Source organism: Aquila chrysaetos, chromosome Z (assembly GCF_900496995.4).
Source record: "Aquila chrysaetos chrysaetos chromosome Z, bAquChr1.4, whole genome shotgun sequence".
NCBI classification, from domain to species: domain Eukaryota; kingdom Metazoa; phylum Chordata; class Aves; order Accipitriformes; family Accipitridae; genus Aquila; species Aquila chrysaetos.
Window position 1 is genome coordinate 85397001 of NC_044030.1, and position 27292 is coordinate 85424292.

Below are 27292 nucleotides of genomic sequence, written 5' to 3' on the forward strand. Positions count from 1 at the left end.
GAAACATATCTTTTATTGAAAAGGATATATTCTCTCTGAAAATAACCTTTTTGAGGGGGGTTGGAATTTAGAAAGTCTAAGCATGGAATTCAGAGTTCAGTGATTTTTGACCATTTTAATTCTACATTTTGTTCTAATCTAGTTTTAATATGCTAATAGACATAGTTTCTTCCCTTTCTGTTGTCCAGGCCACAAGATTTCATTGTCAGAAAGCTACTGGAGAAACTCAGCTTAAACTTTCTTGCTGCACTAGCTCAAGTCATTCTGTTCTCCCTGGTATTTGCACTGGTGCCAGTTGCATGGGTCGTCATGGAAGGTTAATGTTTGCTAACGGCAATTCTGCTCTGAGTTTATGGTACAGTTATAAGACAACACCTAGTGAATGCTGGCTGACTGCAACCCACAGCATAATGCTAGCTCACATTAGTATCCTTGTATGTTCTCTCCACTCATTCATGCACTCTTGTTGTTGTAAAGCCTTCCTTCTTTTTCTTCCTCCTGGCTGTCACAAGGCAATTTTGGGTCGTTATCAGGGTGTTTGAGGAAAGAGTTGTATCTAACATGTATCTATTTCTTTTACAACAGATGGCCTACAACTATGAACGTTGGTTCCGCAGCCTCTGTATCTGAATGTCTTTCTTTTCCTTTTCCCAGGTGCAGTATAAAAAAAAAAAATGTTCTCCCGACTACGAGTAGCTGCCACTCCCTGTGCGATGGCATATCGCAGTGCACATACGAAAGAAAAAGGCAAGCCACTGATGTTAAACCCACGAACAAACAAGGTTGGTAGTGCATGATTATCAGATACCTTACCTTCATCCGGTATTCGTCCAATGGACCTTGTTCCGGGGTTAAACCACCTCCAGGAGGTGTACTGGGCCACAGCCAAAAAAGGGTACAGAAGATGGAGGAGTCAGTGATCATTTCAAGTTTACTACATGGATATCTACAGTACAAGGACTTCCAATAACGCCTTCTGCTTCTGTCAGCCTGTGCTTCCCCTGGTTTGCTGTGGTTTACACAGTCGATACTGCTGCTTCCTAGTGCCAAATGAAGAGTTGCTGATTTTTGCTGATTACTGGCTTAGTTTTGGGGCTGGTTGAATTTAAGTAAAGCTTTAGCAGATAAAGGGTCTTATTTCATAGTTTGCAAAAGTTAATTCTGAATTCAGTCTTGCTAAGGATAGAAAGCGACAGCCTCTCTGTCCTAGTCCTGGCTGTTTCCTGCAAGACTCTGAATTGGGACCGAGCCATATCAGTAAGAAACATCCCCGTGCAGAGAGTCGGACAGAGAGCATCTAAAAATAAGCCTTGAATGGAGCTAGCTGGGAGGTAGAGAGGTTATGTTAATTCCATGCATTGGGAGGAACTTCTCCTAAGAAAGTAGGGGTTTTTTTTCCTTCACAAAAATTTTCCTATTTCCACTACCCATCCCCAGTTTCTTTTTTCCCCAGAGTAGTAGTAGCCTTCAGGAATATTGAAACAATTAATGTGTAAACTAGAACTAGTAAGAAATGAGATGAGCGCTTTTGGTAGCTGATCCAAGATGTCTAAAGTGTCCAAGAAAGGTGACAAATCTAGCTGCCTCTGACAGGGTACTTCATGAGCAAAGGAGCTATGGAAGCTGGACTTCCATGGTTTTATCCTATGTTTTTAATGTCTGGCACTTCTCCTCTTCCATATTCTCTGATTTTATTTTTTCCCCTCCACTAATGCCTTGTATTTCCCCTTCACTGTAAATTTCCTTCCTTTTCTGCCCATGGCCCTGACTCCTCCTCTCCCCCTGCATTCTTAGCTCCTTCCCATGTCCCCTTTGCCTAGATGCAAAGCAGCATGTACTGCTATAAATTGGCCAGCTGGCAAGCCAGACGCATAACCCTGAGCCTTTCTCTCAGCAGAAGAACTAGGCTGGCTCTTTCCTCTGCATGGCTAAACCTTCCCACCCCCACCCCTTTTATTTTCTTTGTCTCTCTCTTTTGTCAGAATTACAAGTTGGCCAGTGGGTTCAAAATATCTGGGGAGGATATCAAGCTAGGAACTGCAAGCTGCATCTCCTTGTATCCTGCCCATAACTACAGGGAGAATTGCTCACGTTTCTTTTGGCAAAAGTGATTCCTCAGTGTCCTGAAAAGAAAGGAAGAAGGCACAATGTAGACTTGCAGTCATGTTTCTTACTGTTTCTTGTACAGTATAGTGTAGTGTGAGATGCCTTGATACTGCATGAATGCAGGTTGCATATATAGAGAGCGAGCTGTAGAAATTAGAGACTGGCTGATTGCAAAAATAAAATTGGGGTGGCCATGTTGGGGAAGGAGAAAAGAATAGTTTGGTGTGATTTATTAAGGTCAGATTATCTTGAGACTTTTCTGAGCTATAAACACTTTGACATGCCAGTGGAAATTATTTCAAGCCTTGTAAGCTTTTCCAAGTGCTGATTATGCAACAGTGTTCAGAAACAAAAACAATAGGTCATTTCTTATTGTTTTTGTAGTGGGAATATCTTTCTGATTTTTATTTTCTTTTAGGCCTGGAATTCTCTGGTGGACTGAGCACAATGCAGTATTTTTTATGGGGTTTTTTTGCGGAGTAGGGAAGAGCAGAGAGCTGCTTATTAATAGCAGTTGATTTTTCTTTTTTTTTTAATGTCTCCAAGAAAAGATACTTGTGAGAGGAAAAAACTTTCCACATTTGTTTGGCTCTGTTGTATCAGTCTATCATTAAGGCTGACACCTGTTTGAATGGATCTGTAAGCTACTTAAGTGCTACTGCTTGATATTGGGTGCAGTATCTGTATAGAAATGTATTTTGGAAATTCAACAGAGAAATAAATGATTGACTAAATATGCAAAGTACTTTACCCTTTGTGTTTTTCTTGCCCACAGTGCCTCATGTGCATGTGTATATATATATCATATACATATGGGCATGGATAAAGGGCTTTATCTCTTGCTGGCAGCTTGTTGAGATAGTAATTTTATGACTCATGTTTTAGTTGCTTATGTTTAGTTTTTACAGTCCCTATCAACTCTAAAGAACATTTGATCTCCTTTAATATACGGGGGCCCTAAAACAAGAACTGCAAGATGGCAGCATCACTAACAGAAAACCACCCCTTCCCCTTGTGCAAATTAATCTGCTCTGGTTCTTTGCCATTGGAGTAGGTTTTTCTCTTACATTTGTTTCTTTTCTTTTCTTTCCCATCCTTACCTGTCTTTTGCAGGTGCATGCTACACCTACATCAACTGGTTTGGTTTTTGGTGTTTGAAGGCCAGCTTTCAAGTGTTCACTGTCAGGGCAGCCCAGAAAAGGTCATGAGCTATATCAGTAATGCCCTTGCTGTTGCAGCCAAACAATTGCAGAACATACTGTAACTGCATTGCTGGCAACCATGTATATTTACGATCTTCCATGATGTTTGATTTCTACTCTGTGACAGAGATTCAAATTACAGTTAATTGGTGTCAGGACCTTTTATTCTGCTGGAGATCCTTGCTGTGCCAAGGCAGCATTTTAAGCTTGTTGGGTGCTTGGAACACCGTTAGGACAAACTCATTCGTTTAGTACTCTCAATTAAATTGTTACTTATATTGTGGTAATGCTTCGGATTCTCAGTCAAGGGCCAGGATTTCTTCTTCCAGCACAGAACAGATGATGCATGAGTAGGTGATCCCAGACCTTGGCGATGTCCATTCTGCCATGTAGAGTGGCATCAGTATGTCTTTTTCTTCACTGGAAATACGTGACCTGTAACATTATTCATATGTTTGTTTTCTGTGTGCTTGCAGCAAATTTGTGACTGAATAATTTGTGACACTTTCTGTGTTTTAGTTGGTGATTTTTCTACCTCATGGCATCAATTCTTCTTGTTACTATCTGAGTGCATGACTGTATTTTGTACAGTTGATTCCATTACCCCTTTTTCTATTACTCTGTTCCTCAATATTGTTTGGTTATTTCATTCTTTAACATCATTCTCCTGTACTGACAATGACTCCCAAATTTTTAGCTTCTGCAGATATCTTTAGGACATTGCATTAAACACACACATTCATGCACACATATTTGTATGTATGTATATGCCTGGGCACATGTGCATGAGAATACATGATAAATTTCAAAAAAGAATTCACTGAAGGGGTCACAAGTGGCAGTTTAATCCCAGGCAGATTCCTGAGGAACTGTCCCAGTGTCTAACTTCCGTATGGGTGGTCATCTTCTCATATCTTGTATTTAACTAGACCATTAATCACAGTTTCATCTGTATTCATTCCCAGCTTTTTTAGCCCAATTTATTTTCATCTATGCCTTACTGAATACTTCCAGAAACTCTGACAGATTACCTTTGTTTAAAGAATCAGTTCTCTTAACAAAGATGTATGTGACCTCACTGACTTCTGGCAAATATCTGAACAGTGTGTTTCCAATTCAGAATAAAAAACAAACAAAAAACGCAGCCCAAAGTTAAAGCTAGTTGGACAAAATAAATAGGATAGGACAAGAGAATGTGAAGAAAGATTGTATGAACTTTAAGATCTAAAAGCATATGCTCCCTTTCCCCTTCCCCTGTTCTTTCTCACTGTGCTGGTTTCTGACACATTTGATTTCTTCTGTTTTAGTACTTTTTAGACTCTTGTCAGTTGAGTTGAGCAGCCAGGGTGTAGAATACACAATGCCTGTCTACCTTCCAGGGGAAACCAGGATAAACAGGATGTGGAGATGTACTGCAAATGGTAATTGTCATGTTGCTAAGAAATGCAGTGCTTGAAATACTACCAGAAGTTTCTGATCAGTCACGAAGAAAGATCCTAGAAGGTGGGAAACTGATAGAAACTGCTCGTTTCCTTGCGCACGGACATACCCAGCCCAAAAGTACCACCACGAGTTTTGTGTCCTGCCCAACTGTTTTGGAGATGGAGGTTGTACAGCAATGCATCTTCAGCTTTTATCAGCTTCCTTGAGATCTGAGTGCTTTTAAAGGGAATTAAATGTGGAAAGATGGAACTGTTTAATCTGTAACCAGCTTTTATCATCCCTCTGAAAAGGTGCTCTTAAGTGCTAAAGGTGGTAGGTAGTATTGCACCTCATTTAACTTAGATCAGCTATTCTGCTCAGGTCTCGTGAGCTGCTGGGATGGTGGGTGGAGAAAGGAAGGAAGCTGTCTTGGTTTTGAAATGTTTTGGTTTCTTTTTTTTTATTGTAGGATTAATGCCGTTAAAGGAGAACAAAAGCAGTGGCACCTGCTTAGTTAGAAAAAATAGCAGTTTAATGAAATGTCTCTGAGGTGTTCAGGGATGCTATATGGTGTAGATGAACCATTTCAGTCATCATGCTCGTGATTTGCAATGTACAGCTTTACCATAACCGTTGTGCTTGGCAGCAAACCCTAGAGAGGCCGAATAACTTACTTGCTGGTGTGTAAAGGCTTTCTGTTTCTGACTTTTTCCCATTTTCTGCAGGGGAGTGCTTTTAGGTGAAGCCACATCGTTAGTAAATGAGAGCTACTGCGGGTTAGCTAAGTCTGGTTCAGCAGCCCAAGTGATTTACATCTGGTTCCACACATACAGAGGCGGTACAAGAACCGGTGGCATCTTTGCCTGCAGAGAGACTGAGGTCTTTAAAGGCTGAATAACCTGGGGAAGGTCTGGGTCATTTCACTGTTGAGCAGGGAGTAGATTGCTGTGCTTTATCAGCCACACCCTCCACTATATATACTGTGCTGTTTCTGGAAGAATAAAGATATGAAATTGAGTTTAAAAAATGAAGGGGGAAAGAAATCAAAGGAGATTTCCATATTCTACACTGCTCTCATTAAGACAGAGAAACTTTGAATCTATGGTTGAGATAGCAAATACACCTTTGATTCATATGAGTGAACTTTATTAATTTGCAGTTGTGCAATAGTGAACTTTGTGATTTAGCAGAAGGAAGCAGAGTTAAGAGAAGCAGCCCACAATCCTATGTAAAATCTACTTTATTTTAAAAATGTTTATGATGCTACTTCAAAGCCTATGATATACTGCTGAATATGTTATAACAATGATTAGAAGTTACATGAAAACCATTCGATTAAATCTTCCCTGTGAAGTAGGCTAACTCATTTTCCAAACAGTGGCACATTTGGATATATTCTGCATTTACATCTTTATCAGGGGCTTTGAGTTATTTGTTGTCAACTGTCCAGGTTTTCAGAATGCTTGAGAGTATTTGTGGTATCAAGTAAAAGTATCCCCTCCTGTATATATACCTCCAAGCCTTTGCAGGTAGGGAAAAAATTATAACCACTAGTACTTCTCTGCTTAGAAACCTCTCAGTATTACTTACTCAGTGGTGCTATAAAAATCATGCTTGCAGGATTCAGGTCTCCTGTTCACCTTCATGCAAAGTAAGCAACCAGAATTTTCATATGCTGGTATTTATAGCACCACTCGCTTTGTGTAGCAGAGCCCAGTTGTTAGGGCCAAAGTGAGGTCCCAGTGCCAGATAATTTGTGGATTAAAGGCACAGTACGTGGTGATTCAATGTGAGCTTGTCCTGACTGAAAAACTGTCAACACTTCATTTTACTTGCCCCCCCCCTTTTTTTTCTTTTTCCCACGGCAGTACGTTGGTTTTGTTGCAATAAATTTGTCCATGCGTGTTAATTAATTCATCTGTGGTCTTTGAAGTGTGCTCGGTTTTCTCCTAGATGTGCTCCCTGCTTTGTCTGTACTATCTTCGAAAGGACACTGAGCTGTAAAGAGGATTAAGGAAACTAATCTAAGTGAAAGTCAGTTCATAACACTCAGAGAAAGGACACCTAGCACTGTGGGTCAAAGGAAACCAAAAAGTGAGCCCTGTGACTTAAACCCAAATCATTACAGTATTTAGGCATTTAATCCCAGTGGAAACCAGCGGGAATTTGGCCCTTAAGTAGGTGCTGGGATCTTAAGTGCCTTTGAGAACATCAGTCCCACTGCTGGGAATTGCTGAGTGCCTCCTGATTCACTGGAACCTGATCACTGGTTCTGTCAGACTTTACTGGGCTTTATAAAATGAGGGAAAAGGCTAGGAAATTTGTAATACTGCAGCTCCTAGGCACACTACTTTAAGGAGAATCTCTGTCCTGCAAGGTGCTGTATGGGGAACAAGCCGCAATCCCAAATCCAAAATGAGAGGCAGCTGGTGGTCATGGACAAAGATAATGAATGGGAATACAGCAAGTGGTGGAAGGGCTCTGTTTTTTTTACAGTGCTGCTCTGTACTAAACTTGTTCTGTTCTAGTTGGAATGAGGATTAAATTTCTGTATGGAGGCTGATGGCGTTCAGGTTCCTGAGTTAGGCCTGGGCAGAAGTTACAGCGTCTTTTAATGTGGTAAGGTCTAATTGTCACACAAATAAACAGCTGAAAGTACTTAGTGCCACTTAAAAATTCACTGTGTTTAATGTTATTGTAACTGCAGATACACTGAAAAACCAGGTTGCCTATAGACTGGAAAAAATGTGAATAAACTGAATAAAGATGGGTAGCTGTTCTGCTTAGTACTAACCTTGGGGCTCATTTGATATTATTAATGACCCAGGTAGTTTAAGGTCACAGGTTTCACTGTACAGGGAAATTAAGGAAAAGCCACGTCCCAGTGTCATGCTAATAGTGGAAATTAGAAATTAGGTAGACTTTATTTTTAAAGGACTTGAGAGTTTCTGATGGGGAGGATGTAGGTTTTGCTAGTGAGATATTTCAGCTATTTTAGAGTAAAATGTCAACGTAGCCAGTACAGTACCACTGAAGGGATTCTGGCCTTTGGCATGCCTTGAACTAGTGACATTAGTGGCTTTACTGACCAGTGTTTATATATCTTCTGAAAAGAGGCTAAGCTTTTTTTTTTTTTCCCCTTCTTTTTCTTCTTAATATCTTAAATCTTTTGGCATCACTTTTGTTTTTATAGTGCCCGAAGTAACAGTCAAAATATTACAGATGTTTACCAGCTGTACTCAGCTTTGTACCCTAAATCACTTGCACTGCAAATACAGTTTGTGTTGAGAAAGAGTTGTTTTAAAAAGGCATAAACTGCTGATGGTAACAAATTAGGGGGTGGTTAAGGAAAAGAGGAAGATAGCTGAGATGTGTGTTTGCATGGTTCACTTCCATGCAACTTTGGAAGATGCATTTACATTCCCAGAGAATCTTTGAATATTTCTTGTGAAGTATGCAGAAGTGAAATTGAAGTAGATTCTTTGCAATATAGGAAAAAAAAATGTGACTTTCAATGTGTGTTCCTTGTGTTTTTTTTTCTCATGCCAGTGGTGCTTACTGGTTGTTTTGTCAGTGAAAATTTTGGATTATTCAAATCAGTTTTCGGAAAAAATGGATCACGTGGCTAAAGTGACTATTACACCCAGCAAAAGACCAGCAGCCAGGGTAAAAAGTTCAGGAATAAGCTGTCATCTGAAATTTATTTACAGACAATATTGGAAGAATACTTGAGAAAAACAATTGCATTAGGAAAGAAAAAAATGGTTTGCAAATGACTCTCAGATAGTAGAAAAAGGATATAAATTGAGTTCAGTATTTAATGTCAAATCTACTACATGGAAGGTTGTCAGAAATATGAAGCATCAATCTATTTTAGGGTTAAACACTTAGAGTTTTTTGCAGAAAAATATTTTCAAGAGTTTTTCGCAAAACACTGAAGTGTTTTGTTCTTTTTTTTTCTGGGAGTAGCTTGCTTTTAACTCTTAAAATATTTTATTACTTTAGAACATAGTATAGAATTAGTATGGAAAAGCAGGTGGACTGCTTAACTCAGTGTAGTCAAAACAACTGATATTCAAAACAATTGATATTCAATGTGTTTCAAATAAGCAAAGAGAAAAATTATATAAAAATTATTAATCATTTTAATTATCCTTTTTCCTAAGGAGTAGTTTTATCAGTTATAAACCACTCACGTATGCTGAATTACACTAAGTATAGCCTCTAAACTAGAGATCTTTTGTTAATGGGCATGCTTTCTACAAATACCTGTGGAAGTCTATTCAAACGTAAGCAGAGGTGAAAATATATAATAGTAATTTATGTGTTTTTATTCTAATGTGGGAAAAATATTAAATTATTTTCTTGTGATTTCTCTGATTGCAGACGGAATTTGGAATGTAATTACAAGGCATAAAAAAACTTTAGAAAGCTTTTTTAAAACCTTCTTTTTTTAACTTGGCAGTAAGAAGCCGCTTCCAGCATGGGGAAATTTGAGAAAATGAGCTCTTGTTTTTTAATCTAGCTGCTTTAGTAAACAAAGGAAGTGTTGTTTATAAGCAGAACTGATCTTTCTTGTTCCTGTCTCTTTCAAAACATTACAACTAGCAGACCTTGCCCTTTCCGATTCTGCTTTTGCCCACAGACTGATGCACAGCCTTGGCACAGCAACGGCTTTCCTGGGTTTTCAGCTCCTGCGTTCCCAAATACTCATTTAATCATTCACTGAACTGACCCGATCGGATACAGTGAAGTAGGGAAAGTTTATCATCGCTCTTTTGGAAGTGGCAAACTTAAAGTGGGGTCAGTTGTTGTCGGAAATGGGGTCAGCGCTTTCAGACAGGTTGGCTGTGAATCTGGGCTCGGATCAGTTAACGTTTTGCAAAGTTACGCCTAGGAGTTAACTGCCCCGTGAAGATGCCTGTCGGTCTCCGCTAGCAGATAGCTCACAACTGGCTGTTTTGGGTAGTAAGTGAAAAGCCAGTTTTATTGAATGTTATTGTTAAATAGTTCAAATTAGTATTTAAATAACAATAAATTAAACTCTTCATCCACCTTGAAACAGAGAAGAATGGAAATGGTGGGCTATTTTTGCGGTTTAACTCCTCTGACAACTTATTACAAATGAGGCTTTTTGGTAGTAGACAGCTACAGTTGAAGACAAATAGATTAGTTCTAGCCCTAATTAAAAATGAAAGATTTTGGTTGAATTGTGATCTCGATAGAAGCATTAGGGCAATTCAGTAGCTTTGGGATCTGGCTGGATTACCAAAAGTATGTAGAAAAAAGCAGCAAACGGAGCAATTCAGATAAACCTCTGCAGACTAAATGTTACTGTCTGTGATTGTAGGGACCAGACCGGGTGACCCACATGTTCTTGGTTAACGTTACATTCCTATGAAACAATTCAAGAAGCAGCTGTTATTTTACTTTTAAACCTTAGACTGTCTGCAGTGGGATCTCTTAGTTGTTTTCCAGTTTCACAGAGGAAAATGAGATCTGCCAAAGGGCGTGAGGGCTCAGAGATGTGGAAGAGCTGTGGTCAGAAGGGATACCCACAAAGGACAAGGAGAACCCCAGCAGAGGCAAACATATCCAAACCCTGCCTGCTGTGGCATCTGCCATGAGAGAAGGATGCAGTGGATAGTCAGAAATGGCAGATAGAAAGACATTATAAATAGAAATGCTAGAGGAAGAACTGCTAATTATTTCTCACCTCTCTTGTTTTCAGGGTATGGCCTTTACACTACATGAAAGACAAATGCTTGGGCTGCAAGGACTTCTACCTCCTAAAATAGAGACGCAAGACATTCAAGCCTTACGCTTCCATAAGAATTTGGCAAAAATGACTGACCCCTTGGAAAAGTAAGTACTCCTCTGGCCTTGTTCTGTCCCGTAAGTCAATGGAAATTGCTATAAAACATTGCACAGGGATAACCAAACAAGGTTCCTATGCCTCCACTGGGTTTTTCAGTTGTTGGAGGTTATTTTCACTTTGCACAGAAAACTGCTTTCCATCAATCATGCATTCATCATGTGGCTGAATGAGGTTGGGGAGCTTTTTTCTTATGTTCCATGGTCACAAGGTAACGAAAAAGAACATGCACAAATTGGCCGGTTACAAAGCTGCACACCGTGCTGTAATACGTAATGCGTATTTCTGTAATACGTAAGATTCGGGTGGCAGGCTGTTAGAGCACAGAACTGTTGGGGGAGAGGAGGGGACGGCTAGTGTATGCTAGAAGAATATGTGAGAATGAAAGTAAATTGAGGGTTTGATAATTAGGTATGAAAAACAGTGTTTATTGTATACAGTAGTTACTGCTAGAAAGGAATTACAGGGTTAGAATTTTGAGTCTCAATGTGTAATTTTTTACATCAATCTTTTTTTTTGTTTAACCCGCTGGTTTGTTGAAAAAAATGTGAAGGATTTTGATTTGTTTTTTTTTAGAATGGCATGTTTTTAGCATCCTGTTACTGTTTCCATATAAGCCTATGTATATCTGCATGTAAAAATACGCAGTCTCCTAAAGGCGAGAGGAGCGCTGGAATGATTTGAGGCTTACTGGACCACATCAAAACTCTTTTGTTCTCATGAAAACCAAAAGATGACTTCTAAATCCACATCATGTCACTTGCTGATCGAAACAGTCATGTCATCTGTATTGGCAAAGTGCCTGGTTGCTGTAGCCTAAGACAGATCGCTAATTCATTATCTTTATGTTGTTGGGTCAGCAAGACTGAATATGAGTTGATACACGGTAGATTGGTAGTTAAATTTGCAAAAATGCAGGTTTAATTTACATACCTATGTAAGTCCTTCAAAATGAACTTTTTCTTAGGAGTTAATTTGTTTTACAACTGTTAATGTTAGGATTAACAAGACCTTACGGTCAGGACCTTACTTTTCTTGGATGAAAAGTTCTTTCACTAATAAATTTTTTTAATAGTAATGAGACTCCCAGCTGCATCCTGTAATAAATCCATGGGTTATCTTTTGTCGCAATGCATGTTTGTGAATTAACTTGTCAGCATGCGTGGTATGTCATATCCAGTATTTTTATTTCAGCTTTTTAGTATTGCTTCTCTCTCTTTTCCAACTTTTGTTTGGTGCTCAAAGCCCGACTTGAGTGGAAGCAAGAATTTAATGAAGAAATAATATGAAGCAAGCTTGGTTTTTGCTTTGACATTTGTCACGTTGTTTTAAATAAGCATAAATGTGAAACAATAAATAGGGGTTTTGTCTTTTGCTTAATTTCAGGTATATCTACATAATGGGAATCCAAGAGAGAAATGAAAAATTATTCTATAGGGTATTACAAGATGATATTGAGCGGTTAATGCCAATTGTATACACACCAACAGTAGGCCTTGCCTGCTCCCAGTATGGACACATCTTCAGGAGACCAAAGTAAGAAGAATAGATACATATTGCTGCAACCTTTATTACCATTTTCTCTGTATACTTGCCTGAGGTTTGGAAATGTTTTATTTCATTTTCATTTGGATTCAGCTACACAAGACTTGTGCCAATTCAGGGCAGTAAAAGTTCATTAAATAGTATCTCAAGAGCCAGTTTACATTGGAAAACAGAACATCTGAAAACGGAGTTGGTAATGTGTCGCATAAATAGCGCAAGTGCAGGGCTTCAGCCCCATTTCCAGCTCTTCCTAGATGCCTTACAGCTCTTTAATTCCGAGGAGAGTGCTGTGGCTTTCTCCAGCTCTCAGAATCACATCTGTGAGTCTGAGGATCTGTATCAGGACAGAGCATTTGGAGAAAGTGTAGATTGAAAGGGATTTCCAGAGGTCGTCTGATCTCACCCTCTGTTCAAGAGGGGTAACTTCAGGTAGATTCGTTAGCTATATCCCCCTGCGCAACCCTGCACGCATCCTGCACAGAGGCAGAAACACGAGTGCACACACCCGTACAGCAGATTTGCTGGAGGAAGCTCGGGCTAACGGCAGCTCTGGCAGAATCGAAGCCGTGACCAACATGTTGCTGCTGGTGGCAAAAAAAAAAAAATCTCTCCCAGTGCTGGAGGGATTCTCACGACGCTCTGCAGAGCGGCACAGCGTGACATCTTGGGTGCAGGAGCAACGTGTGAAGAGAGATGTTGGCAAAGCAGGAGGGGAGAGGCTTGACTCATGGTAGCTCAGCAGACTCCGTTGGGTGCAGGTAGTCCCTGTATTAAAGCTGTGCTACTAGGAGTCAGCTTTCAGTTATTCTGACACAGTAAGTATGCTTGGCTGGCATCTGGTTTGGGTTCAGCAGTGACTTCAAAACAACCATTCAGGTTATTAGCTCTGTGTTGAGGAAACCGGTTCAGACTGGCAGTCATTTCAGCTCATTTCCATGGTACTCTGACTGCAATTCAAAGTGTATTTCTAGAGCGCTCTTGCTTGAGGGCTTTAGTGGTGTGTGGAGGAAGGGCTAATCCTTCGCTGCCATGAGGACTCGGCTGAGTAGTGTGGCTGCTGTGATGAAGACAGTAAGAAACTCACGGTTTTGCTCCTGATCTGGGGCAGGGGATGTGAAGGATGTACTCTTTGTTCTCACATACTTCCCTTCCCCTTCCACGTCTTTGTATGTGCTATATACCAGTTTGAAAACTGTCCCCCTCTAGAAGTTGTCTGTATGAGAAACGGCAGCATGGACTGCAACTCAGGATGTGCCCCTTTCTTTCTGAGAACCAGCACTTTCCAAGCGTTGGTAATTTATCTGTTAACCATGTCTGCTGAGCCTTTCGTGCCCCCTTTCCTCCAGCAGAGGAACAACAGAGGACTTGCTCGAGCAGAAGAAATACAGACACTTCTCATCATCTCTGCTCCTTTCTGCTCCTTTGCCTCCCCTCCCACGTTCCCATGGAGGAGCGCTCCGCAGTGGGAAGCACTGTTCTCCTCCTGGTCTTGGAGAAGACAGTATGCTCAGTCCCTGTCTTTCTCTTCCTTTCTTTTCCCTCCCCTCACCTTGTGTAATGTCATGAGCGGAGATTCACTAAGGTAAAGCCAGGCTTAGGATCACGTTCCCTTCTTACAGCAGAGCGTAGGTCCTGTCATGTCTGACGCTAACACCAGAGGTGTTTTGCCCTAGAGGAGTACTAAAGGTGGATATCTGTAGTAGTGTAAAATCCAGATAGCATCATGAAAAGTATTTTCCCTGTGTTATTAGAGTGTCAAAGTAGCTGAATAAACTTGTGTATTAGAAATTGTCCATTGAGTGATTTATGTCAGTGATTGCAACACTTTCAGTTTTAAGGAAGTTGTACTGTTTGACATTTAGTTTTACAAAGCAAGGTGAAATTTCGAATTGCCACCTATAAAATATTTCTGCTTTGTTTTTTTCTTTCAGAGGATTATTTATTTCTATCTCAGACAGAGGCCATATAAGGTCAATTGTGAACAACTGGCCAGAGAACGACGTTAAGGTACTACCACTGTATAATTTTTTTTTTCTAGTTGTTACTTAATCTCAGTTGAACTTCTTAAGATTTGTTAGTATTTGGTGGAAATTTAAATACTAAATAATGCATCCTTGGCTGTTTCATGATGATGGCAAAATACAGCTAATGAAGATAATGTGTATCTTGAAGAGCGGTGTTTTATCCTAAATATGAGGTTTATGGTTTGAGTAAACAGTGACGATGAGAACTAGACTTGCCAACCTTTTTATTTTACTTCATTATTCCACCTTTTGTGGAGGTGTTGGGGGATGCACCTCTGGGTCTTACTTATTGTGTTACATAGCAGTAGGAGAGGTGATCTTATCCTCTCATTAGGACACAGAAGTGGTAGTTGGGAGGCCCAGATTTTGCCATTAAATCCTGTATGACCCAGTCAGATCGAGAACCACAAGGGGAGATAAGGTGAATGATACTTACACAAACTTCTTGATGTCTGGATTTACAAGTGGAAATCATAAACCCAAGTCACAAGCTGCAGTTCCACACAGCAGCTTGGATCCTTCCCACTTAGCTTTCAAGGATTTGGGCAGTGGGTTTCAGCAAAGAAAAAGGAGCATAGCAGATTCTAACATTAAGCGTTACTGTTTCAAGTAAAATATTCCTTGTAATCTGTTCCTTGTTTCATTGTGCAAACATACCTGAATTTTTGCCTGGAAAAAAACCCAACTGGTAATGCTTTCAACTTTATAAATTTCAGTGATCATATATAATTTCACCTCCTTTTGTTTTCAGGCTGTTGTCGTCACTGATGGAGAAAGAATATTGGGTCTTGGAGACCTAGGTGTGTATGGGATGGGAATTCCAGTAGGAAAACTGTGTTTGTATACAGCCTGTGCAGGAATACATCCAGATAAATGCTTACCTGTGTGCATCGACGTTGGAACTGATAATACAGTGAGTTTGACTGAACTTTGCCTGCCATAAGTTATCCCTATGAAAAGTATTTATTTAAGAGTATTTAGTACTATAAGAGAAGATTTTTATTTGAGCACTTTTATTTAGGATAAAACCAAGTATTTTATGTAAGGGTAAATGATTTGGAATTCATTATACAGTTACATATCAGTGATTGAAAAACACGAGTTTATTTGTCAGTGAAATGGTACATTTGGAAGTAATTTGAATGCTGGAACACTGTAAAATAGACAGTCAGGTTGACCTGACTTTTAAGAAGCTGGAAATGTGAATCAGATTTATTAAAGCGGTTTATTGTTCACAGTATTGATTTGTTCCATTTTAAAAGCAGCCATCACCAGTCTCAAGTGCCAGCTGAAATTACTGAACATAGATATAGACTGGAGGCAGTTACAGTGGCTATATAAATGCGGTTATCTTTGGTGTGAAATGTGTTACTGTGAACTCTGGAAAGTGTATATTGAGGAAGTGATTCATCCTGCTGCTGTCTTTGATTTATTCTTTTTCAGACACTCTTAAAAGATCCATTTTATATGGGCCTATACCAAAAAAGGGATCGCTCACAGGTCTATGATGACCTAATTGATGAATTCATGGAAGCCATTACAGACAGGTATGACACTGAATATGCTGCACAGAAGTATGGCCAAAACTGCTGGCAAAAAACCCACTGTAACACACTGTCCTTGCAACAGTCACTTAAGGAATAAGGATAGGACTAGAAGTCAAGAAACACAGCTGTATTTCTGGTTCTGTAGTGATTTTCTCTGTGACCTGGAACATGCTGCTTGTACTTACCTGTTAAATATGCACAGAACGGAGATGGAACTATTTTAAGCAGTGAAAGGCCTGAGGACATCTTCTTTCCAAAGATAATTGATTACGTGCAGGATTTGTTTTAAAAGGATTGTATTTCTTTATGTGTCTAGTGATAGGAATATTTGCCATGTTCTGTAGGTATGGCCAGAACACACTTATCCAATTTGAAGACTTTGGAAACCACAATGCTTTTCGGTTTTTAAGAAAATACAGAGAGAAATATTGTACCTTCAATGACGATATTCAAGGTATACCCTTTGTTTATTTTCCTTAATGTATATACAGAAACTTTGCCTAAAACCATAGTCTGGCATGTAGATCTGTTCAGCTCACCTTAGATTTGTACTGCTTTTACAGGGACAGCTTCAGTGGCCTTGGCAGGACTGCTGGCCGCACAGAAGGCCACTGGTAAACCACTTGCAGAGCAGAAGGTGCTGTTCCTTGGAGCAGGAGAGGTGAGTTCTCTTAAGGGCTCTAGAGCAACAAGAGACTTAACTGTGTATTTTCTGGTTCTGTAGGACTCATGGAGATTCACATTGTCTGAATTCCATTGCAGAACTTTTTATATAAGGCCAGCTGAAACACATTAACAGAAGGGACTACCTGCTTAAAGATGACCGTTTGAAAGGTGTTTAACATTTGCAAGGACGCAAGTTTTTCACTTTCTTACATGGACTTGAAAAAAACATCAGGGACTTGTCTGTAGTTGAAGGGGAATTTACCATAAAATTATGATTTAGTAAGAAGGAGGGTAAGAACATCTTGTTAATTTTTATAGCATTGGAGAGAAGTGCACGGTGGTTTTCTTAGCAAGTTAAATCAGTGGCTATTTGCAGCAGACACTACTTAGTTACTGGGGCAGCAGTGTCAGGACCAGCACCATGCTTCTTGGTATATCAGCAAAATTGCTTCTATGGTGATGACAAAATAACTTAATTAGCTGAAAATTTCTCCAGCTGGGGAAGGTCCTGATTGCAGTAATTGGCCAATGTTGTGTTGTTGCCTGAGCACTGAGCCCTGCTCTGCACTTCCCTCTACCTTATTTCTCCTGCCAGACTTAGCAGCATGTGCCGTGAGCCAAGAGAAGGGACGTGGAGGGAAGCACTGCCAGCATCTACTTTCTGCCCTTTGTCTGCAAGGCCTTTATCACAGGCAGCAGAGGCAGAGAGAGGTTCTGAAAGCAGTTGGGCACAAAACGCTACGCCGTTGTTTCTTGGCAGGAGGGCTGCAGCACTAACTTGTTCTTACTGTCTGGTTGGGCTGCTTTATTGTGGCTGCTGAACTGGTACAGGCAGGGGAGCACAGTACCCAGAAGAGCTGCCTCTCTCTTTTGCTTGAAGATGTGACACTCGTGATCCCAGGAGCCTGCCCCCATCTAGGCAAACATTGCTTGTGTTTCAGAGCCTATTTACTAAATGATTTTTGTGGGGATCTTGAACAGGGTGGTGTTTGTGGTGACAGACCTCTTTTGTGACTTGTTAAAAATCAAAGTCCTTTTACCCACAAGGCCGCCCTGGGAATTGCAAACCTCATTGTTATGGCTATGATGGAAAGCGGTGTTTCTGCTGAGGAAGCCTATAGGAGAATATGGATGTTTGACAAATACGGTTTACTGGTTCAGGTAGGGGTGCACCATGCCTTGAAATACCACTATACAGATGGCCAGTGCTCAACGTGTCCTTCTCACAGAAAGAATCAACTTTTTATCTATAGGGCCGAGAACAAAAGGTAGATTCCAATCAAGAACCATTTACGCATCAGGCTCCAGAGCAGATACCAAAGACGTTTGTAGAGGCAGTGAATGTACTTCGGCCTTCAGCTATCATTGGTAAGTAAGGTTATTTTTGTTTCTGTGTTTCCATCATTCAGTTATTTGCTGCATTTAATTTGCTAACGTGGTTCCAAGGAGGTTGGTGACAGTGATCTGCGTTTCTGCTGGTGTAAATAAGATGAAAATGTGAGGTCAGTTTGCTGCTTGAAAATATACTGAGCTGCAGGTTAGCTCTCACTGCATCCTTCATTGCAGCTGTGGTGCTCCTTCTGCATCTTGTATCGTTTTTAACTGCTTCCTCTCATCCTTGTCCAGCTGGTGTTGGACCTTTCTTAGAAAACTGAGCACATTCTCAGGGACTGCATGGCCACAATGAACTGACACTGTAATGAAGGGCACTAAGAGTCAGGAAGACAAAAATATAACCATTTTCCCAGACACATTCCCTACACCAGCAGCAAGGGAGAGAGCGGTCACAAACACTGCATTTTCTGCTTTACAGGAGTTCACTAACTTGAGTCGTTTTTGTTTGGGTTTTTTTCCTGACCTTCCTTCCCCCAGTTAGCTTCTCTGGCCAGAATCTGCCACCAGCATGGCGTGAAGGAGCTGTTTCATACTGCAGATCACCAATACCTGTTAGGTCCCTGACATGTGTGGGTATTGATTTATAACTGTGGCTGTCTGCAGAGGTCAGATGGGATTACACGTATTTCCTGGTACAACTGCAATTTCCTTTGCACATGATTTATTTGGAAAAGAAAAGTTTTTTGGCTGAGTAGCTACCCTGAAGTTTGTAGCCAGCATACAAATGTACACCATTTTTATGTATTGGTACCTATGTGTTTGGGTGTGGTCAGAAATACCTGTATCGAGGGAATGTGCAGTTAACACCCAGCTAGGATGAATCATCTGTGAAGAACCTGGAGTTCCCACTTGCTTATCGAGGGCAGCGATGAGTGTTCTTTACACAGATCAGTACAAAAAGTCATGTCAAATAGGCTTTTGGAACACATTAATTAGATGTTCCTGTGAAAATGAGAATTTTAAGCAGCCACTAACAGAGCAGTGCCTGGTTTCCATCTCCTGCTGCTAGAAAAGCCTGTGATTCTTTGCTCTGAGTGGGAGACTTCAGGGGCGACATGAACTTAATCTACAGTCATCTGCCCTGAGGCCGTCAAGTATTGATTCTATTTTTATGTGTTTCCGTTTACTTCAGGAGTTGCAGGAGCTGGGCGGCTCTTCTCTCAGGATGTGATCAAAGCAATGGCCTCTATCAATGAACGACCCATAATATTTGCACTAAGTAACCCTACAGCGAAAGCTGAATGCACAGCAGAGGAAGCATATACGTTAACAGAGGTATGTAACATTTAGAAATGTTGACCTATTGGCACTTAGTGATATTGCTGCTTACTGAGTGTGAGAATGCAAGAACTCAAATTATTTTATTATTACTTGGACTTACTGACATAATAATACAGATCTTTCTTGTCTTCTGGCAAAAGTAAATGGAGGTGATTTGAAAAGAATTCTTGATTTTTAAATAATGACATTCTGCAAAGCTTAAAATAGCCTAAATCTTGTTAGACTTTTAAAAAGAATGACCACTAGGTACTGTTTCACAGCTTTGATCAATTAACTGTTTCCCACCACACTTTTTAATTATTTGGGGTTTTAAAGAAACATCTTATGTTAACATCGTAATAGAGACTAGGTGCAACCTTTAAAATGTAACGGCTGAGTGAAGTCCTTAAAGCAGGTAACGTCCCTGCATCAGTCCAGGAATTCTGCTTTGCCCTCAGTCATTTCCTAGTGTCTGCAGGTCAGAACTCGTATCACTAACAGTGACCCATCAAGACTTGTGCTTCCAGTGCAGGAGTCGGTGGTGGCCCTCTATCCTCCCGTTCCGCTCTCGCAACGCTGGCACCACCAAACGTTGAAATGAGTGAACGAAGACTAAACACACCTCATTCTGCACTGTTACCTCAAAGCCATGACACTGTGGGGTGCTTGCAGGGAGTTGGAGGTTGGGGTTTTGGAGTGTTTTTTTTAACAACACTGTCACCAGCGCATCCAGACCTTGGTTTTGCCTTTAATGAAGCAAGTCTTTTATCCTTCTGCACAACTTTTTATATAAAACTAATCATCTTTGAAGAGAGCCTGAGGGAAAGGAGGTGGGGGCAAGGGAGCATCAGGCAGACACAGTGCTAGCTTTAACACTTTGAACTGGCTGGTAATGCCTTCCCTTTACATGGTAGACTCCAGCTTGCTGTGATCTCTCCCCTATCCACAGGGCCTGCCTGTAGACTTCAGGGGTGGGGTTCTCGAAAAGACTTCTTTTTCTTTTCTTTTTCTTTCCCTTTTTTTTTTTTTTTTTTTAAATACAGTCCCAAATCAAGTGACTCATATGTGAAAATGAGTGGGTGGAGATCTTTCCTTGTTTCTTGATGCAGAACAATAACTCCTTCCTTCCACTGTCAGCGTGGCTCAGTTTCCAGCATTACAACCTCACTGGTGTTAGCTTCACACAGGGAAGGGTAGAACTGCATTGTCTCCCGTTGGCACCCAGATTCTCCTCCGTGTTACTAGGCCCATCAGCTTGGAGGGAACTCTTGCTACAGAGATTTGCAGGTCCAGAGTGAGCCCTAGGCAGGAATTACAGCCTCTGAACAAAATCTAGACCTTAGCTTTTAATAGTAAATGAGAACGCTTTTAAATGAAGATGGTTTAATATCTCTCGGGTATCTTGCATTAGCCAGAATAGTGAGTTGGGCGGTGTTTCAGTATAGAGAATTAAATTCCAATATCTTGGATAGAAAGTAAACGAGAGTTAGTTATACCGCCAAGCCTTTAGCTGGCATAAATAAATGTAAAAACTACTGGCATCTCTGATGGCTGAAGGAGGCCAGAAGCACTATTAGAGGGAGAATCAGCCTAGTTTTTGCTTGCACTTTTTATAGAATATCAGCAGAGCAATAGATATTTTAAGGGAAGAGGCTCCCTTGTTCCCCATGGTTGTGTGTTGAGTCCCAAGGAGTTGGACCTCAGGGTAGTTGTTGCTATCAGATGCAGAAGCAAGACAGTGCTGGTTACATTCAGGTGTGGTAATGTGTCTTCACTGAAGTAGCTGTATGAGCATAGTGCTATTTTAAAAGTTTGTGCCAAATGGAGAGAGGATTTTTGGTTTTTTCCGGTATTAGATCCATATGTCTTTTTATTTGTCCATGTGTCCAAATAAATATTACTGGTCAGTAAATGAATGGGTGTAATTTTATTCCAGTCCTTATTAATAAATTTTGTAATGTTTCTGGCTCTTTAGACTTTTATCCATATCTGATGTTTGTTTTCATAATGCTCTTTAGTTTTCTGAAATGTACTCAGTTTACCCGTAGTTTGCCCTTCAAAATGTGTAATATTTTTCCCTTCAAGATACAGTAATTACCTAGAAAATCCTCTCTGACTTTACTTACTTTGTTGTTTAACTAACAAAGTTTGTCAGACAATTAGGGGTTAGAGCCGTTAGCCCCATGTGTCTCCCGGCCTCCAGAATAGCCTAATCCTGGCTGGTGTGAAATCTTAGGCTAAACTAGCAAGTCAGTAAAGAAACGAAGGTATCATTGCTAACCTTTTATTCTTTATTCTTTTTCCACTAGATGGCACCTGTAAAAGCACATTAGTGCCCTCTGCCACTGTGTATTGTGGGGGCTTTTGTTGTGTTTTATTTTCATTGTCTTTTGGTCCTGTCCTCAAATGCATCCATATGTTTTGCTCCGTGCACAAAAAGGCTATTGTCGTGGGTATGCCCTAACATTCAAACATAGTTCCTGAGTCTTTAGCTTCTTTGGTAATTTGTTCTCAAATGTAGTGGTCCTGGGGAGCCTTAAATATTTTAAAATAATGTTTTAAACCTGTTACTCGAAAGAAAGTCAAGGTTTTTTGCTTACAGGGCTTTTACTGCTTGAGGAAAGGGTCATTTACCTGGAGGGTATATTTCACACTCCAAACTCTGTATTTGTTTTAATATTTCGTGCAGATTAAAATCCTTTTCAAAGGAAGGGTAAACAAACTGCATTATTTACTCCTCTCGGAGCTCTCAGCAATAAAACTATGATACAGCAGTTCCTCCCTTCACCCTCCCGCCCATCAGTAAACAAGTGCCCTTTTGTCACTGGACTTCTATTTCAGTCTTCTTTTGGAAGTGGCCATTATTAGCTGTCTTTGTACAGTCCTGACAGTGGTGGGTCCTGGCTTGTGGCCATGGTTCCTGATACATGGTAATGGTTATAATAATGGTTAACACACAAGTACTTTATTCTGTGTGTGAGTAGTTCCTCTAAGTCATTGCTGTCTTAAAGAACAATGAATGATAAAACAAATAGATTGCTCCCATTCCTTAGAAAGCTGCACGATTCAATGTGTATGCTTGCCTCTTTGGCTTTCCAGATGTTTGCTGCAGAAGCATTGCATGTTCTGCAGCTGCAGAAACATGCAGATGCTTACTGATTCTTGTATCTGTTCCAGGCCCTGCTGGAAAAGGGTGGGTTTGGTTGTTGTCATTCTGGGATTGTAGAAATTGAGTCAGCAAGTACCTTCCTGACTCAGTCCTAGAGCTGACTGGGAGCTGTAGGACTCTGGTGTCCCTGTATTTCATAATGACTGCTTTGCTCCATACTGTTGGCTTTTCAGAAGCTGCCTGACTGTGATTACTCCTCTGTTTAACAGGGCCGTTGCTTGTTTGCCAGTGGCAGTCCCTTTGAGCTGGTGACTCTGAAAGATGGAAGAACCTTCAAACCAGGCCAAGGAAACAATGCTTATATTTTTCCAGGTAATAAATAAAATTGTCTTCTTTTAATCTTTAAGACTAGGCTATTGGCACCTCTTCTTGGTGCCTCTTGCTACACTAGGCACAGTTAGTGAAGCAGCATGAAGAGGTGTTACCAGCATTTAAAGCTGAGAACAAAATCAGAAGAATGAATGAAAGAAAAATCAGTTAGGGGTGGATGTTAGGCATGTGCAGCTACATATGCGACATGCACACAGTGAGATCCCCCAACTGTATATTTCTAAGAAAACAAAAGGGTGTTATTAAAGGCATTGAAAGCTGCTGCGTTATGGGTTCTTCTCCTTGTTTTGGGAGGAAGGAGAAAATAATTATCAGTATGTTCCTCTTGAAGTTACGTCTGCACAAGTGAGGGTACAAAAGAAACACTAGGGATATTTCTCTGCCTTCCCCCTTCTCTCCCTTTCCTCCCTGAGCTCCTAAGCTCCAACCCTTTGTCAAAAGCCACCTATTACAGTAGATGACTAGCACACATGGTAATAGTTTTGTGAATGTGCGTAGAAAGCTATGGGAAGATTTTTAAAAATAACATTCTAGATGACTCGCAGCTTCTCGGCAGCAGGCTGCATATTATAAAACGATGTGGCCCTAATTGGCAATAATTTTATTGTAGGCGTGGCTCTCGCTGTGATCCTCAGCAGTGTTCGACATATTAGTGATAAGGTTTTCCTAGAGGCTGCTAAGGTAAGTGTGGAAGCAGAGTAGGCTGTGGCTTCTGACATGATGGTGGATGACATGGTGGGCAATTTCTCAAATCTTGCTCAAACTTTGTGGTTTCCTGTTTGATTTCTGTTGGTTTTATCCCTCCCCAATGGAAAAAAAATGGATTTTGATCACACAAAATTGTGAAAAGTATCAGCTTCCATTGCAAATTTAATTTTTTCATCCAGAAACTGAACACCCAAATAGGAAATCTGTCCATGTGTAAATCGCCTCCCAGCCTCGTTGGTCTGGCAGCAGGCCTGCCTCCTCCTCCTTCCCTGCTCTGGGTTCCTCAGCTGGCGATGGGCTCAGGGATGCACGTGGGCCCCAGGCTCCCGTCCTCTCCTGCCTTTCCACTCTGGAGCAGGAGCACGTACCACATTGGAGTAGCCGGTGAATCAACCGGCCAAACACTTGGGCAGTCCTGCAGGCATGATGTGGTCTTATAACTTCCATGGTTATGGGTAGTTCAGCCTCCAAAAAAATAGGATCTTATTTTGCTAAACGCTTACAAGCAGAATTTGCTGATATGGGCACAGATTGAAGAGTTGATCGTTGAGAATTTTGAGATGTTGACTGCCCTATTCTAGTGCTTTGGGAGCACTCTAGTAGTAAGAACACTGCAATATGTTTCTCTCAGGTGGCATGTTATTGATCCCATTCGGGATGCAGTAAATAGAACTTGTTTGTTTTTCAAACTCAGGCATTGGCAGAACAGTTGACCGATGAAGAACTTGCACAAGGAAGACTTTATCCTCCACTGTCTAATATCAGGGAAGTTTCTATTTATATTGCTGTCAAGGTGAGTATGAAGCATAAAAGTGCACTGTACTGAAAGTGTTCTATGTATACATTAACCTGCTGAATTGCACGGTATGACCCTTAAACACTAGGTGCTTGGGCACAAAATACCCAGTTCTTCGTGCCTTTAATAAGAGACACTTAGAAAAATGTTGAATTTGTTGGATGCTTCGGTTTGGCGGTGATGATGGGCCAAAATTATGCTCCTTTGATTTCTGAAATTAAGTTTTCAGATCCCTAGTAAGGTGTTCAGGAATTGTAAAAAGACTTTGGCATTTGTCTTTATCCAGTTTGTGAGTCCTGAACATATTGCAGTAGAAGCGTGGCTGTTAAGTGAATGTAGTAAAAGGCACAAACCGCGTCATGATTTAACTTTTCAGGTTATGGAATTTTTGTACGCAAACAACATGGCTTTCCATTACCCTGAACCTGCAGACAAGAACCGTTACATTCGATCAAAGGTTTGGACCTACGAGTACGAATCCTTCATGCCAGATGTGTATGACTGGCCTGAATCTAAGGTTCACTGATGCATCAGAAGATCACACTCCTCAGGCAGTATCTTCTACTCTGCAGGGATCCCTTTTTCAGACCAATTTAAGTCATTATCTTTGAGTCCTGTAATTTATTTTTGCTCATTTTGTTGTCTTTTTTTTCCCTTCTACCCTGTTCTTCACTTGATGTAGATTTCTCCCCACTCTCCCAAGTACCTGATAAACTGTATGGATGATGGCATCTGTCACAGGAATGAGAGAGCTCTCCAAAATTAATTTAAATAATGACATTGCATTTCTAGCTTAGAGCCAGCACCACACTGAAGAATTCTATTACTGATGTTTTAGCTACGTGCATTTGATGATGAACTATAGCTCTCTCATCACTGCTGATTTCCAGGATGATTTATTTCTGTTTTTAATAATCAGTCTTCTAATTGTCCTAGTGTTGTCACACTGCATTATCTGTGACATCACCAGAGAGCATTTGTCAAAAAAAAAAAGGACAGCTTAAGACAAATTTAACAGTCTAATGGGCTTTCTGTTTTGTCTGATGTTTAAAGATGCCCCTGTCCAGACTTCTTGTGGCATTGGCTGCTCTGTTTCTTTGTGCGTTGAGGAGCAGTGTGGTCTGCACGCAGTCTGCAGTGGAATCTGCAGCAACGTTTGTATTTCGTGTTTTCATCGCTGTTATCAGGAAAAATGTGAACTAGTTAAAATTATCCTTGGAAAGCCTGAAAATAATATTAATCACTTAATAGCTTTTAAAAATAAAGCTGTGCTGTTGCATAATAAATTCTATCATATAAAGGCAGGATCTGAAGTAATTTGCAGAAATCTTTTAGAGATTTTACAAGGAGATTTTCTGCAGTGGACTCCAAGGTGATGTACCAAAGGATTTTTTGTTTCATTTTTTTTTTCAAGGTTTTGTTTCTTCTAAGCTAAATTGTTTTCTCCCTTGCATACCTTTGTTCTCACAAAAAGACTTGTGTGTGATGTTTTCATGACATCGCTGACTCAAAAACTCTTAAATGGACTCACTTGCCACTTTGAACACCCCCCCCCCCCCCCCCGGCAGCTGATGAAGCTGAAACAGAAAGTGTTACAGGCAGCTACTGACACAGACATTTACAGAAGTTTTACTTGAATGTTTCTTGTGGTCTCAGTCCAGTATATTCAGTTCAGTTTGAATACAGGACTCGAAAGATCTAATACTTAGAAGCTCTAAGTTGATCACTTCATCTTCCTCACTCCATTTACAGGTTTAATTTGTCAGGGGTTTTGTGTGAAAACAAAAATTGCGAGTTGAATTTTTCCTTAGAATGAATAGTAGTGCACATTGATAGAGATACCGCAATGTGCATTCCTTTTCATTTTGTTCCTATCAGGTTTGAGTGCCCTCCATTACTTTGTATTAGCAAGCAAGGACACACAGTGATAGTTACAGTCTGTGACTTCTCTAAATCTGGCCTCTGTAACAAGAACAATGGTATGTCGGGAACAGAAATAAATATTACGTGCTGTTCCATAGTTTGCTGTATCAAGGCAAAAAAGGATTAAAAAAAAAAAAAATAGATGTAAAAGGGCTATACTGGCAAACTTGAAGCCGGAATCCAAAGAGATGAAGTAAAGCTTGCTCAGGATTTACCGATGGCAAGCACCTCTCTCATATCCTCATTTATTTTGGAAAATGCAGTCTCCACAGAATAGGCCCAAAATAGAACAGGGAATATAGTCTCTGTACCCCCTTAGACATGGTCTCTGTTGCCAGTCTGCCTAGTCTCTGATTTTAAAATTAAGTTCATGTATTAGGTAAAAAGAACAGTAAACTTTGGGAAGGCTTTACTTAAGTGAGGAAAGAAGACTGATTATATAAACACAGAAAATAGTGATGTGGGGAAAAGACTGTGTATTCAAACTGTGGTAAAGCGCTGTCTGGTGAGGCTTGAAATGCTACATTGCCAAGTTGGGCGACGTACGTGGTTTGCAACTTGTATATGTAAGTATATGTACAAAAAAGACCAACACACACATAATGATGTTTTTACAAAGAATGCTTTTTTCATCTATTTTTGCTATGCCTCGTTTTTATTGTATTTAAATTTGTGATCTTACTGAAGAGTTATTTATTTAGTGTACAAATTATTTTTACCTTCTGAAAATTCAACTCTAGCTGAAGCCTGTTGCAGTGTGTCAGTGGAGTTCTGCATCATTGGATTCAAGTATATTGGGAACGCACAATTCCTCGCTTCTGCCAACATACTAATTAGGCAGAGGAGTAACAAAAATATCCCATGCACTGATCTTGTGTCCCGGCTGAGAATGATCACAGAGGCAGGGCAGTCGGTCCGTAAATACAACTCTGTCTTACAAAATAAAGATCTACATCCATCTATTCGGTCTGATTTTTTTTTTTTTTTTTTTTTCAGGCAAGAAGTGCAGTCATGGTCTATAATCAGTGGGTATTGATAGTACTCAGGAAAACCTGACACGGGAAAATGGCGTTACCTGCGCGCAGCAGGAGTCTTGCTTTGGGCAGGAGTGATTTTGGTTCCCAAAGGGAGCTCCCGCACAGGAAATTCGCAGTGGCTGCTGTCAAGCTGAGGCAAGGTGCCTGTTTCGTGAAGTGCAGTCCTTTCCCTTCCTGGCACCGGCTCCCTGCTGTCTTTTAAGCAGATGCCGAGAGGGATTGTTCAGAGCTAGCCAGCAGTGGGATTTTCCCAAGTACAAATGTTCCTGCATAATTTTTCTGGAAAT

The 27292-nt window shown here is 40.5% G+C and overlaps 1 protein-coding gene across 6 annotated transcripts in view; it reads left to right on the top strand.

Moving 5' to 3' along the window:
* Window positions 1-26930, top strand: part of ME2 (malic enzyme 2) — a 33951-nt gene extending 7021 nt beyond the window's left edge. For 4 of the 6 annotated variants that reach the window (XM_030004314.2, XM_030004315.2, XM_030004317.2 and 1 more), the window contains 15 exons: window positions 655-782; window positions 10462-10595; window positions 11992-12141; window positions 14082-14157; window positions 14926-15087; window positions 15618-15721; window positions 16066-16175; window positions 16285-16382; window positions 17435-17548; window positions 17641-17755; window positions 18915-19057; window positions 22421-22523; window positions 23152-23222; window positions 23944-24042; window positions 24422-26930. In XM_030004314.2, coding sequence (XP_029860174.1) covers window positions 675-782; window positions 10462-10595; window positions 11992-12141; window positions 14082-14157; window positions 14926-15087; window positions 15618-15721; window positions 16066-16175; window positions 16285-16382; window positions 17435-17548; window positions 17641-17755; window positions 18915-19057; window positions 22421-22523; window positions 23152-23222; window positions 23944-24042; window positions 24422-24571 — 1737 coding nt within the window. In that variant the 5' untranslated portion in view covers window positions 655-674 and the 3' untranslated portion in view covers window positions 24572-26930. The remainder of the gene's footprint in view (window positions 1-654; window positions 783-10461; window positions 10596-11991; window positions 12142-14081; window positions 14158-14925; window positions 15088-15617; window positions 15722-16065; window positions 16176-16284; window positions 16383-17434; window positions 17549-17640; window positions 17756-18914; window positions 19058-22420; window positions 22524-23151; window positions 23223-23943; window positions 24043-24421) is intronic. The other 2 variants (XR_003921909.2, XM_030004318.2) reach the window with 2 other exon arrangements.
* The last annotated feature ends 362 nt before the right edge of the window (window positions 26931-27292 follow it).